We start from the raw sequence: 15169 nt of genomic DNA on the forward strand, positions 1-15169 counted from the left end.
CTTGGAAGTGCATCCCCATCAGACCCATGCACATGTGCAAATCCCAGTTTTTGAAATACTTGTAATCCGAACCTCCTCTACCAAAGATAAGTCTTCACTGCTCCAGGCTTTGTCATAGGTCTCAGGGGGCCTGGGATTCTTGAGGGAAAATCTTACCCATAAACTGAGGTGAAAACAATGTTGTGTAACAGCCTTTTCCAAGTTCTGTTTCACCAGATCACTGCAGTAGTGAGCCCAGCTTTCCCTCATCTGCTTTTTGCTGCTGATGGACCTGTAGAAGACTTTTTTCTCCTTTGTGTCTCTGGACAGATTCAGCTCCAGATGGGCACTGGCTTTTGTGACACCATTCCTGCATTTTTGGACAGCACCTCTATCATCTGCCTGGATTACTCGATGCTGTTTTCACCCCTATAATTTGAGCAAAACACCTTCCAAACTATGACAAATAGATTTCCTTTAGAGAGTTGTCCACATTCTTTGTCAAAGCTGAACTGCTGTGCACACAATAACCCAAAAGGCATGTCAAGATATGCAGCAAACTAGAATAAGCCTAAGTGGATCTAAGGAATAAGAGTGCTTGACTGGCAAGGGGCACAACTAGGCTCCTCTAGCACCAAATTCAAGCAGACCACATGATCTGAAGAGAAATTCAGAGGGAGAAAGGGAATAGAGGAGGTGGTACATCCTGTGAGTGACACTGAAATCTGTTATCTTATTGTAAGGGTGAAATGGCACAAATGGAGTATCTCAGGTGCTATCAGAACTGACACTGAATATCAGTTTCATTAGAAAATGTTATTACTCTCAGAAGCCTATTAGCTGACAGATACCAGGGTTGGAAAGCTTTAAAGAAACACTAAATGAAACACTAAATATTTTAATAGCAATGCAAAAGAAGAATCTATGCCATCAGCATGAACTAGATAATACTACAAAGAGAGGAGCAACTAAAATGATGGAAAAAAATCACTTAAACTGTCTGGTTAGCATGGACAATAAAAAGAAAAACTGGATATGTTTTTAAATCAGAAAGTGTAAGTTGATTTTTAGTCAGTATAAATTGACATAATTCCATTAATACAATCCAGTGAATAGTTTTGTTGCACAAGCTAAGTTCCCTGCTTGGAACTGAGGCTGTAGGCTTTCTGCTCCTCACAGAGAGGAAAAAACACCTTAACTGAACTCTTATGTTTGCAAGAGGTTCAGTCTCAGACCTATATGAAGGACCTCAGGCTTTTTTAAGCAACTATGTTCAGTTTTCAGGCCTGAATTTTCTCTTTCTGGATTCTAACTCTTAGAGTACTATTCCCACTCCTTTGTAATTACCACTTACCTTCTTTAGCTCTTCCTGAATACTTCTGCCATTTTCCTCTGAGGACAAACTCTCTTTCTGGTTTTCCAGATCTGTTCCAGGTTCTGACTCTTGTTCTTCACCAGATGATGTTTCCTTGTCACTCATTTTAGCAGCAAGCTGAAATAACCTGGATTTAAGCTCATCCTCCATAAGTTCAGGCTTGACATCATGGTGCTGATCCTCATGGCTTATATCTGTTTCTGATATATCATCAAAATCCTACAAAGACATTAGAAAAAAAACCCATATCAATTCCTGTTTAGGCAGAGAAAGAAAAAGCAAACAGCTTTCTGGAAAACTATAGGTATGGTCACTCTGCAGAGAAGCTAGAAAGAAAATACATTAAGTGTTCTGATAAAAAAGGAATGCCAATAAACCAACACTTGCTGGATTATATTCATCATTCCTTCTTACTTTAATGTTATCTGAAAAAGCAACTATGAAAACTATCTGCGTACAACTAATAAAACATGCCTGTATTTCCCATTCCCATACTGTGCAGAAAAAAGTGTGGTGTGGGAATGAAATAACCTGTAACCTGGCAGTTGTGTTCAGCTTTCAGTTGAAAGCTGTGCTTGCATTCCCTGACTGCTTGGTCTTGAGCATTATCCATGTTATTCTTAAAGACTACTGGAAACAAGTTTTGAAAAACTCCTCTTTTGTTACATGATGTGGCTTAAGATTGTCAGCTTTCCCCATGATTATTTGCATAGGTAGATCCTCTACAGAGATGATTTTTTTTTTCCAAATGCCAACCTCTGTGGAACAAGTTCAGACTTCAGGAGAGCCTTCTGTTCTGAGTCTTGGATTCTCAAAGCTGGGAAACACTTAAAAGGTCAGTTAAATACAGTGGGTGCTACAGACTAGGCCACAAATCCCTTTGGAAGCTGAAGAGAAGAAAAGCAAAATCTTTGCCCAGCATTTGATAAGGTGAAAAGGGGGACAGTTTTGTCAGCTCTTGCTGACAAATTCTGAGACTATCTCATAGTTTTCTAAAAACTAATCCCCAGGTATGTATCAATTAATTTTCTGGATCTGTGCTGTCTGATTAGGACTCAATTTGCCCTGATTTCCACTACAGTCCCTGGAAAGAGAGAGGCACCTCCCAGAGCAAATTGTTCCACCTACAGTATTTGCTGACTTCTGGAAATGTTTTCTCCCTGCTGACTGCTGAGAGAAAGTTTTGAATCTTTAGCTTGTTTGGTGCTTCACCCAAGTCCATGAAATAAGATGGTATTAGGTAGGTTTAAAAGTGACAGATATTTTGAAATGGAACATAATTGTGCAAAACCACCCAGAAGGTGGCTATGAAGAATTCAGACTGGGACTAGAGCGGTAGGCACATCTCAGCAGGTCTAAGAGGATGATTTGGAGCAATTCTCAGAGAGGAAATTACTCCTATCTGCCTTAGGTTCTCATACTACGACAAGACCAGACACTGCTGGAGAGACTAAAATCTGTGTTTTGTCTTCCATTCATTTGGAAATACATAAACAGGAGCAGCTGTACAGCACTGTTCAGGGATGAACCAATTACCTCCAGTTCTCCCAAGAAATGTCAACTCTGCCCACCCCCTCACAAACCTTACCCACCAAACTGCTTTTAATGGATTGACACTTCTTGTTCATAATGTCAGGTCCCATCTTTCATACAGTAAACTATACTGGAGTTTTTAGCACTTTCACAGTGTTCTGGACAATTTTTGTCAGCAGTTATTTGCAATTCAACCAATTACAGAACTAAATTATTGCTTTATAGTTCAGCTTCAGGATGCAGAAGGGCTTTTTAGAAAATCAGGATTTGAAGGAACAACAGGAATTTGAGAGGTACAATTGAAGGGAGACCATGGGTTTATGCTGAAACTTCTTTCCCAAACAATCACCTTCTGCAAAATAAAAAGCTTTTTCTGCTGAAAAGCTGTTCAAGGAAAAATTAAAAGATTCCAAACTAGTGTGTTTTCACTTCAGTTTTATGATATGCTCTGATATACATGAAAAAGACTGGTGTATTTCACCTCTTAAATTAAAAATCTCTATTATAACAATGTTTCCTCAAATTGCGAGAGAACTTTTCTTCAGATGTTTCTTGCACATCACTCCGCAACTCATTACAAATATAAGTATTACACCCCAACCAACAATCTGCCAATGACTAATACTCACAAGTCACTATAGTACTATGAAAAAGCCCTGAAACCTGTTGCTGAATCAATCAGTCCATCAATTTGTACCTAGGAAAGAAACAATCATAATTTATGTGATATACAGGATAGAAAGCCCAGCTAAACTGTACACTTGTATTTTATGAGACTACAGTTTAGTGAAGACACAGCTCATTAAACCTGCATTATTTACAGCTAGGTATCTTGTCTAAGCTAACTAGTGGAACCCCTCTTTACTTGAATTACCTCCATTTATTTAATTGGTACATCCAAAAATTGTTACTGCTCTCATCTACCAAAATTTGGTTTAGGATTACAGCTCTGCACTAGGGGTGTGGGCTTACTCTAGCACTGTTAATCAAGACTGAACACAGTTTACCTTGAGATCAAGCCTGCAAGGAAAAGAAGAAAATCCTATTCTATGCAGACATTTGAGCAGATAAAGCTTGTGAAGACATGAATTTGATATTCTTGTTTAAATCAGCTTACAGATATGTATATAAAATCTAGTGGAGCAGTGAGGGAGGCCGGCAGTCCAGAGTGGTGGATTTTCCCACACTTCCTCCTCACTGCTGTACTGACAGACTTCACTGTGCAGCAGGACATGCACCAGTCCTCTGGGGGCTTCTTAAATAGATCAGCTTAGCTTTAACTGCTTCACAGCTTTATTGGAGTAGTAATGCACAGATACACCCATGGGAAGCACCACTTGTTAATCTAAAGAATCTGTATGGACATCAGCAATATCACAACTTCTCTTGATCCTAAAAAAATGCCAGGCTTCATAGCATACATGGCAGCAACTTAAAGATCTTTTTGCTAGGTCTGCCAGCACAGGTGAAAGTCATGAGATGCCTTGGCAACCCCAGGGTCTCATTCTGCATTAGCTAAATCTGTGTTTTGAATACATATTGTTTCTTGGGGGAGGACTCATCTTGAGAGTATTGATTGTATTACAGCTAGGTTCAGGTATGTCTATAATGCCTTTTTTAGTTTTCTAGCCTCTTTTAAATGAGTGGTTGGATTATCTATATTGGCTAGAGCTGTTAATTCCCGTGCTCTTGCAGAGATAATGATACCTTACACTGATGCACTTTGTGGTTTCTGTTAATAGAAGGCTGCTTGACTTGTGTATTGGGCTTTTCAGTGGTAGAAAACTATTTGTGAGGAGATTAAACCTCTTTCATGGATTGACAAGTTAAAAAATGCATTAGCAGCCATGAAAAAAAATAAATTGAAAGGTACTACTATTATTATTGAATAGATGCTGCATTAAATTTTGTTATTCTTAACTGTTCATGTTTTCACTCTTTCTGGTAAGTTTAATGACATTTTTGTGCCATCACACAAATCATTGTGTAAAATCCCATTTGCAGCTATCAGCAATAGATAATGCTAATAACTGCAAACAAGAATAAAGGGGTACCATTTGATCTGAAAACTGAGCTTCTGTGAGGGCCTGGCAGACTGACACAGCCATGAACCCAGTTTCACTAAAAGAAAATCAAGTGTTTCTATACAAGCATAAGTCTTTTAGGAGACAATGAAAACAACACATACACCTTTACTCATAAATAGTGTCCATATCCTTGCACACAAATCACTGATAACTCAATGTAATCAGAGTGGATGGAAATGAAATACAAAAAAAAAAAAAAAAAAAAAAAAGATGCTCCAGAACAATATCTATGTTCAACTATAAATTCCCAAGAGAAAGTTCCCTTCATACAGGAAACAAAAAATTGGAAACTAAAATTTTTAGGAGAATACACAAATTGTGAGGTTTGCAGGCAGTTTCTCATCAAGAGCCAGAGTGATTTCAGGGAGCTGTTTTCAAAGAATACATCCCAAGTGCCATCCCCTGGGAACAGGCAGTCTGACAGTGCTCACCCCTAGCCTGGTGCAGGACAGGAGGGCTGTAATTAACAGGTGGGGTCTGCTGATCAATGAAGCAAACTCATAATGAGGGTACTTCTTTCACTTGAAGCAATTAAGCCCCTCCACTTTGCATCAGAAATGTAAGAACTTCAGCTACATTAAGCAACAGTCATATCCTTCTCTCACAAAGAGAGTGAGAGTCAATATATTATTATTATTATTATTACCAATACTATCAACTATTATTACAATTATTGATAATGATTGGTGGCTTAAGTGTCCATTTTTTGTAAAAAGTTACCATTTGAAAAATAATCATTAAAAACAAGGTTGCAATTTCCAGTTCTGTTCCCACAGAAATATGTCTTTTGTGGTACATAAGCAATCAGATATTATTTATAGCAGGACTTTGTTTTTATCAGGACAGTTTGCATATCTTGCTTCATGACTGTGTTGATGGAATCTCTATAGAGAGTTCAGTAAAGGAGCATGCTCTTTTACTTATCATTAAGCAAAAAATTTCAGTCACAAAGTCAGCATTCCGCTGCTGTGTCAAAAATGTATTTTTTTAAAAATTCCACAGCATTATCCTACTCTAGGAAGTGGATCCTGATTAGAAAATACCTGATTTTAAATTGAAATTCAGTTATGAGTTATGAACCAACTGCAGTTTTTTCAGAACATAATTACTTATGTTCTGGAAAAACTCTCTAGGCTCACAGAATAGAAGAAAAAGGGCTTGTTTTCATGTCACTGAGAAACTTGGAGAGCAGAAAACAAGAAAGCAACTTCCAGTATTAGAAAAGTAAAAATGAAATGCCAACTTTAGACTGATAAAGAGAAATCCTGTTCTACAATGCTGATGAAAACAAATAATGGTCAACAAATCACCTTATTATTACAATGCAGTAAAATAAGATTATATTCCAATGCAGTAAAATACTGAAAAAGTGTTTCTTTACTGCAATTGACATTTAATTAGTTATTCACTGTCTAGTATCTTGGTTCAACAAGAGTTTAGAAGAGTTTGTATGGTCTCTGCAAACTCTGCATAATCTCATCATGTGAAAAGCTATACCTGGTTTAAGACCCTGCAGTCAATCTTTCTTAAGTCTGTCTGCAGTTCTTCACACACCTACATTATAATTTTATAGAACTGTTTATAAGTAGGGCTGTCCCTGCTGCAGCCTCAAATCAATCATTTTACCAAAATCAATACATAATTCTGGGGAATGTATGAAACTTTAACATCCCTTTAATCTCATTTTCCAGAGCAATGTAAATGATGTCTGGCTAATTCATTTTCATACATTAAATCAGGTTCCGTACATACATGGAAATTTTACTTGCTTCCTATAATTGTTTAACATGCAATATTCTTGCTCTAAATTGTGGAAATCAGTCCATTCTGGTGCCAGCAGTGCTTGTTTGCCAGAAGCTGGAGTAAAGGTTCTACAAATGTGAGCAGCAGCTGAGAAATCAGCCACCTATGTGTGTGTGTATGTCCAAACACAAACCACCCATATATAAACTTCCTAGTGAGGATTTCATTGCTTTGAAAACACTGGCAGTGTGTCTCACTTGCCCCACTGAGGCTGAGGAAGCAGAAGCAGCCTCTTTTAGCCTCAAGGGTAAAATGAAAGGGAGAGTGGGTTAGAATCCTGAATCTTTTAGCACAACTGAGAGGTTACAAGAGACAAAGCAACTCACAAAAGACTTGGGAAAGAAGAATAATTTTCCATACTAGCTTGCACTTTGAAGAATACACTAAGATGCTAAAGGAGGCCATCACGGATGTTTGGGAAGCACCCTGCCTTTCTGACCTCACCTGGATAAGCATGGGTGAGATTTAAATTGGATGTTAGGAAAAATTTCTTTGCAGAAAGGATTCTCCAGCACTGGAACAGGCTGCACAGGGAAGTATTCCTGGAAGTATTGAAAAGACATGTAATTGTGGCACTTAGGGACAACGTTTAGTGGTCAACCCTTCAGAGCAGGGTTAACAGCTGGACTTGATATTAAAAGTGTTTCCAGTCTAAATGATTCTGTGATTCTATAATGTCTCCAGGATTTTCTCTGTGAGCTTTGATCTTCCATGCTCTGCATATTGTCTATTGGGACTAGGCAGCCACAATATGAACACAGACACACAGAGATCATGCACAAACACACAAAGCCAGAAAGCTAAATGCAGAAGTCTGCGTACAAGATACAATCTTTGTGCAGTCCCTGTAAAGCCTTGTAATTCTGCCTGATGTTCTAAAAAGTCAATAATGGCGACTGATGTGTTGTCAGATCATATTATATTACATTACATCAGTCTCCTTTTTGGGAACTGTTGATTTTAAATATATGAGGACACGAGTATAAATGAGTCAGTACAGAACACCCCGAACACCCACACTCTGTCCTGAAAGCAGATGGAATGGGTCCAGAATCAATGACATCCAGCATTAAAGCCCTGCTGAAACCCTAGAATCATAATATTGACTTGCAATCAGCTGTACTGATGTTTTTCTATAGGAAATGGAGGCTAGTAGCACAAGGAAAGAAAAACTATTCGAGGCATCCTAAATTTGGTCAGATAGCTTTAAGACTGAATCAGGCTGCTCTTAATCAGAGGCACAGGGAGAAGACAGCCCTCAGCTCCTTGCTTCAGGCTCTGCCGCAGCAATGATGCAGCTTCAGGATTTGAGAGGGGGAGGATGTGGGAAATGGAACTGGACAAGGGGTCAGTATCCTCCTGAGGTTGTGTGCTTGCACTGCTAACAAAATTCTTGGGGACAAGTGGATCCCTTAATATCAGTCACAGGTCTGGACAAACTCCAGATAGAGACTTCTTGGCTTTGTAATTTAACACCTGTAATTTAAAAGAAAGGTTTGCTGTATTCAAGCTGTATGCACAATTTTACCAAGTTTGAGATATTACAGTCTGGGGGTTTTGTTGTTTGCTTGGGTTTTGTTTCTTAATGAATTGACAAATTATTTAAATGGAAGTAATTTACAAACACTCACTCTAACACATCAGAACTAATCTTAAGATGACCAATTAAAAGCAGACATCATTTGGACTGGATTTCACAAAAAGCCCTTTTTGAACTTCTGCTGCTCATTAGCTTTATCCCTTACCAGAATATTTGTAGACACTGCAGAGCAGATTCCCAGGCATATGAGTTATTTCTTATACCAAGAAAACAGAAGTTAAAAAAAAATTGCAGCACAACAAAACAAGTGATTAATTAACATTTCTCAGCTGTTGACAAATCCTGAAGGTTTTTTCTTAAGAGCACTGTGTTTTACAACATTAACAATGTCTTTGATTGGATGAAAGTGGCCTATTTGAGAAAAAGGTAAAGCCAGTCTAACACCCTACTTTTTCTTCTTATTTAGGAGACATAAGGAAGAAAAAGCTTGCAAGAACACTACCTCCCACTCATGATTCACACGATACTGCCAGTATAGATTAATTAGTTTTACCCAACTCTTCTTGAGAATGCATTTGGTAAGCTCAGACACAATTACCTGACTTAAATTCATCTTGTTGGCTTTTGCCTGATTCTTCTCCTCATGTAAGTCTTCAGAGATGGCTTTGCTCTTCTTCCACCTTCTTGATCTCTTTTCTAAATCATAATGGACTCCTTCAGTCTCACTGCTGTCTGAATACTCCAAGCTAGTTGCCTGTGGATTAAAATTTACATCTAGTTCTCCATGGAAGTGCTTCTTTTCCATTCTGGGCATTTCACTTTGAGTTCTGCTTTGCAACCAGAGAAGTTTGTTAGGTACTTTAGCTTCCTGGGAAGAGTTTACTGAAGATGTTTCCGAATCAGAGAACAGTGTCTCAGTATTGGTGTATAACCCAGAGGAGGGAGAGGTCACTGCCTGGTACTGATCATTGCCATAAACCCACTCGGTGCCATACTGGGAACTGGAGTAATAGAAGTCATCTGGCAATTGTCGAGGTCTCCGCCGCAGCTTGTTCAAGGCCACGTTCCAGTCATAGTCATCCTCGCTGTCCGAGCCCATCTCGTCATAGGCAGACACAATGCTGGACTCGCTCTCCAGAGCTTTGAACACCTGACTCTTTGGTTTGGCAAGCATTCGAGGACGAGGCAGAGTGACGTTCTGCAAAGCCACCCAGTTTCCATCGGTGCTTTGGAAAACAGAAGGTGGACCTATGAAAAGGAAACAAGAACAAGTGTGATCGCACTGTAAATAGCTGCTTTTACTAGTCACAGACTGAAAGTTTCAGCAAAACCAACAAACAAATGCAAGTGCTACTGCCACATGAACTCTCTTCCATGTTGTGAGCCAAGCTGCCCTACTGCTTAGAAGACACTGCTTTTAAGTCGAGGTGATGACTAAAATGGAAGAGTACTTGGACCAAAATTTTTTTCTAAAAGAATGATTATGAAAGACTGATGCAACATAAGCAGACAGGCAGGTACAAATCCTGAGTTTTGCAAATGTCTTTGATTCTGTGTGCAATTGTAGTCCCCCATATTGTAAGGAAAAATGGAAAAAGAATCAGAGAAGAGCAACAGAGGTTGTACCAGGTTCTGAAATGGTGTGTCTTCAAGGGATGATTAAGTAAGCCAGAGCTCTGCCATCTGGATGACAGAAGACCGAGAGAATACACACTAAAAGAGATGGGGGAATCTCTTCCAACCTAACTACTAGAGGGCATGAAGTGAAGCTAGAGAAATCACGGTTCCAAACAAACAAAAGAAAGAAGTGAGATACAATGGATATCAGATCTATGGAACTTCTTGTCTAAGGTTGTTCTGTATGCTTGAAATTATCTGTGATAAAATAGAGATGGCTATGAACATGAAGAAATCCACTAAAATTTACTGAAAACAGAAAAACACTTCTAGCTGAGATAGTAATTAAATTAACAGTTCTAGAGGTTCAGAGCCTACTTAGAGGCAGTATGAAAAATACTTGCTTTGTCCTAATCTCTCCTTGACTCTTGCTTATGGCTGCTGTTGTTGTACCCCAGACTAAATACCAAAGGAGCTGATTCTGTCTGAAATAAGCACTGCTGCTTTTGTATCCTTCCACATTTTCAGAGTATGTTTTACAACTCCAACATAAAAACCAAAAAAAGTCATAAATATGCTCAGAAAGTGCTCTTTAACTCTCATAACTCTGAGCATTGTACTTCTTCTAAATTTAGATTTAATTTCCAATCAAAATTGAAAATTCCCCTCATGGGAAATATGGATGTGTGATAATTCTGCCTTCTGTAGCACTTGAAAAATATATAATGCCATGGATTTACACAGTAATCCAGCCTACTAAGTGAACTTTTCAGACTTAAGGATTCCTCCTATGGATTCAAATTTATTATTTTCAGAAACCTATAGAAATACTTAATATAAACTATTAGTTTTCTCATAATGTAAGCAGAACATCACTATTTTCAAATGGACACAGTAATATCTGGGTCTGTTGTAGAATATAATTAGGCATTTTGCATTAGGTGGTTACAAATACTAGGACAAAAAGAAAATTACTTTTCCCCTAGAACTGTTAATAAAGAACATTAGTATGCAGTAAACTGTGCTTAGTTTAAAAAAAAACAAAGTCTAAGGTGCACTACCACCACCAAAACACCCCCCCAAAAAAAACTAAACAAAAATTAAATTATAATTAAACTTAGGAGCTATGAGAGTTTTTTGACAACTTTTGCATTTCTTACTAATTTGAATTCTTTTGGCTTGTTTTCATTTCCTAAGTTTTAAGTCAATTTAGAGAACTTGAGAAAATACAATTCTTACTCCTGCTTAAAAGGAAATCAAAATAATACTAGTTCTCTTGTAGCAGTGACCAAGGAAGGATATAACTGAAGTTAGGTGTGTAAGGAGAACTAATAATTCTTTATTGTAACCTCTGATTTTGGAGAAAAAAAAAAAAAAACCCAAACAAGCTATCAAGCATAAGACACTTCTGCTTGTTTACTTTTCCTAACTATACTAACTAATCTAAGTATAGGGCTCTCCTGAGATAAAGAATTTTCCTTAAAACATTGTTCCTTCAAACAAAGCCAACAGCTCTGGAAGATATAAGTCTCCAACAGGAATTGAATTCAGCTGCACCACATTACTCAAATGTAATGGGGAGCCACAAACCATTTTTCTCCCCCAAACCATATTCCCTTATTGTATTTAACAACACCACGTGAGAATCAGTCAACCAACCTCAGTTAACTGAATAAAGGACAGGATAGTACTTGATCACATCTTAAGAGGACAAACAGGGTAGAAAGCAAGTGAGACCTCTATATTCAGAAAGCTGACTCAGCTTTATCCCATTTTTATTCTACAATGTCAAGTGCTGCCTTCCTGATTTTCGAAAACAAAGTCACTTAGTTGAATGAATGTTTTTTTTTCACGCAATTCTTTGGGCACAAGCTATAATTCATCCACGTGAAAAGGGAAAAAAAAAAGATTTAAGAAGTTTCATTGTAAGACTATTGACAAAGGCTCTTGAGTCACCATTTAAACCAATATGAACTGTAACCAAAATGAATTGTCACCTACTTTTTGGCTACATGCCTAAAAAGCCCATTGATGTTACCACACCAAACTCTTGGTTGAGATTTGTCTTGTTTTCTGTATCATAATACAAAGCTGCTTATTGCTGCATAGGTGAGACCATATTTACAGATATTAGCACAGTCAGGTATTTACTATTAGTTCAGTAGGCACCACAATTTCATCACAAGTCTGGTTTTTAGATGAAAGAAGCAGAACAAACGTTCTGTGTAGAGCACCCAAGAAGAAACTGTGTCAATCTATCATTCTGCTGTGGTTAAGCAATTGTTAAATACTAAATTGCTCAACAGTTGAATGCAATGGGATTCAAGTGGGTGCTGAAATTTAAGCACTAAATTAACCACTTTACTGAAAATAGGTCTTCCACTAAAATGCCCAGGAGAGAAACACTTCTGACAGTGGGTTGGTTAAGAAATTCACAGAGTAATGCATACTTGGTTAAGTCAGATTTTAGTACTATTTCAATATTAATTTCTTTCACGGGGAGGAGAAGTTTTGAAATTGTCTAAATTTCAGTCTTCCCAGTTACCAACTGGCATCACAGATAAACAAATTGAACACATGGGCAGCCCCAGTCCCTGGCTGCCACCAAACCCAAACACACATTGTAACTGCTTCTGCTCGCCAGTGCCTAGTGAGGCAGCTGTGGGAGTTACAGTACCAGTGAACTCACCCCACAAAAGAGAAGTTTTCTGCTTGTACAGCTTCATGAACCAGTGTGCTATAGAGGTCAGAAGGGCTCTACAGCTGCTTCTCTACAAGAGAAGAAGCAAGAACTGCCTTTGAGACAGATTCTGCCATGGCATGGCAACATTTTGAGCCAGGGAATGTTGCTGCAATGAGTTCTTGTGCAACTGTAGGGGTAAAATCTGACCAACTCAATGGAAAGAAAGTTGCCTAGTGCTACACTCTTGTGGTCTCACAAATGCTTCAGCCAGAACAAGAGAGGCAATGTAAATGGGACCACCCCAAGAGCAGGAGCCACAACTGCAGAAGCACAGAAAGGGTTAGGTTGGAAGGGACCACAGTGGGTCAGCTAGTCCGACCAACCTGCACATGGCACAGGATTGCATCCAGGTTCTTGAATATCTTCAGTGAAGGGGACTCCACAGCATCTCTGGGCAACCTGTTCCAGCGCTTTGTCACCTGCATAGTGAAGAAGTTCTTTCTCATATCTAGGTGGAACTTTCTGTGCATCAGTTTCTGTCTGTTGTTTCTTGTCCTATTACTTGGCACCACTGAGCAGAGCCTGGATCCATCCTCTGACACCCTCCCTTCAGATACTTATATACATTGCTATCTTCTACAGTTACAACCTGTCTTTTTGTCATCTAGAAGTAAACAGGGAATTGCATTCTATCCCAGGGTGCTGATTCAGGCAGGAATGGAGCTGACTTGGAAAGCTGCTCACCATCCATCGTCCATATTTACATCCATATCTAATGCATGATGACAGAGGTCAGATCCAGGGAAGCTGCTGATCTGTGAAGTTCTTACTCATACAGCTTCCTCAGACTAGTGTGGAAGTGCCAGTGAGTGGGACTGCACAGAGCACTGCATTTGTGAATTCATCAGGGTTTAAAATAAAGCTGTAAGGAGGAATTCTAAATGTGAATTATTTTAATGACTGACTCACCATGTAACCTCATGAACAGTTACCCTGTGCCATGGAAGGGATACAATGGGCCACAAACCCCTTCAACTGGAGGACAGGTTATCAATGACAAAGAAGGGCACTTGAGCACACATGTCTTAGAAGCCCTGAAATGTATCCAAACTAGTTGTTGTAAATTTTGTAGCAGTCCAAAATCAATTTCACAAAGACCCAAATTCTGAATTTTCATTTTTAAACAAAGTTAAGCAATGACATAGCCCAACAAATTTTTGACATGGCAACATCAAATATACATTTTACATGTGACCTCTGAAATGCCCTCAAGAAGGTCCTTGATTTAAGTTGTATTTATTCCACATGTGAGTGAGAGCCAAAAAAAGAATCTTATTCGTACTAGAAATATTTACTTGTTTCATTTAGCCTGTCTACACTCTTCCAGCTGGGTAAAGCAGAGAGCTTGTGTTCCTTCTGCTTCCTGGACTGTCCCTTTTGCTGCCTCCCAAGAGCCTCGGCCACAGATGATGCAGGGTCTTGTCCTTTACTGGCCATATCTTCACTAGACAGGGAGAATGCAGACTGAGACCTCTGTGGGATTAAAAATCAGAGAGTGAAATTTAAAAACAGAAGAAGTTAATTGTTCAACTATTTGCCATAATTAGTATTCAGTTACCCATGGAAGTGTATGATCTGCTAACATCACAAATGGGATTTAATGTATTCAAAAGTATTCAGCGTTAGATTGCTTATTTATGTGCATTTCTGATGCTATGCAAAGAGGCAGAAAGTTGTTTATACTACCATGGACCAGATGGAGAGAAATAATTAAGGTGAAGTTGTTGGGAATGTGCTTGGTGAGGACTGATATCGAACTGCTTTGACTCAAGTTAGTCAGAAAGGGATCCCATTGTGGTGAGACAGGATAATCTATTGTTGGCTCAACAGGCCATCTGGTGTAACAATCTGCAGAAGTTAAAAATTGAAAAAAAAAGCAAACAAACAGCCTGTTCCCCAGAAATGGATATGCAACTCAACTGATTTTAATGCAAAATTCTGTTTGCTAGGACATACATACATAACACCCAATATGCTGAGCAGTTTTATGCCCTCTTACTCATGAACTCAATTTAGCCTACAATTGCACATCTATTTAGTTCTAGGAGGGTCACATTTCAAGACATAATAAGGTAAAATACTGTTGTAATCATTAATTAGCCTGTTTGTCATTGATGGGGAAGGGACTTTTCTTTGGTTCCACATAAACTGATCAGACATTTAGTTTTGACCTAGACACAGAAAAGTCAGTTTCAGAAGACACATTTAAATTTGGCCCATTTAAAAAAGCTTTGAGTCCTGTCAGAATCCTGCTGATTTCAGTAGAGCTCACACTCACATATCAAATCATATATGTAGTTTTAGAAACAAGGTTTTTCAGAGCTCAAGTCAAGCTGCCTTCCCATCAGAGTCAGTAGAAGACTAAATGCCAGGTTTTCAAGTGGCTTGGCTGCTTTGCACAGGTCAAGTTGGCACTCTCAAATCTTTGTATATTTTTAGTCATGTTCAAATTACAAATAATTAAATAAATCTGTTACTCTCAAAAGGGCCAG

The 15169-nt window shown here is 38.6% G+C and overlaps 1 protein-coding gene across 9 annotated transcripts in view; it reads right to left on the bottom strand.

Annotated features, from left to right (window-relative positions):
• Positions 1 to 15169, bottom strand: part of MYRIP (myosin VIIA and Rab interacting protein) — a 307188-nt gene that overhangs the window by 22593 nt on the left and 269426 nt on the right. For 6 of the 9 annotated variants that reach the window (XM_021531268.3, XM_021531272.3, XM_077786769.1 and 3 more), the window contains 4 exons: positions 13973 to 14150; positions 13001 to 13096; positions 8916 to 9565; positions 1334 to 1573 (listed from right to left, as the gene is read on the bottom strand). In XM_021531268.3, coding sequence (XP_021386943.2) covers positions 1334 to 1573; positions 8916 to 9565; positions 13001 to 13096; positions 13973 to 14150 — 1164 coding nt within the window. The remainder of the gene's footprint in view (positions 1 to 1333; positions 1574 to 8915; positions 9566 to 13000; positions 13097 to 13972; positions 14151 to 15169) is intronic. The other 3 variants (XM_077786765.1, XM_021531278.3, XM_021531274.3) reach the window with 1 other exon arrangement.

This window comes from Lonchura striata, chromosome 1 (genome assembly GCF_046129695.1).
Source record: "Lonchura striata isolate bLonStr1 chromosome 1, bLonStr1.mat, whole genome shotgun sequence".
Classification (NCBI taxonomy): domain Eukaryota; kingdom Metazoa; phylum Chordata; class Aves; order Passeriformes; family Estrildidae; genus Lonchura; species Lonchura striata.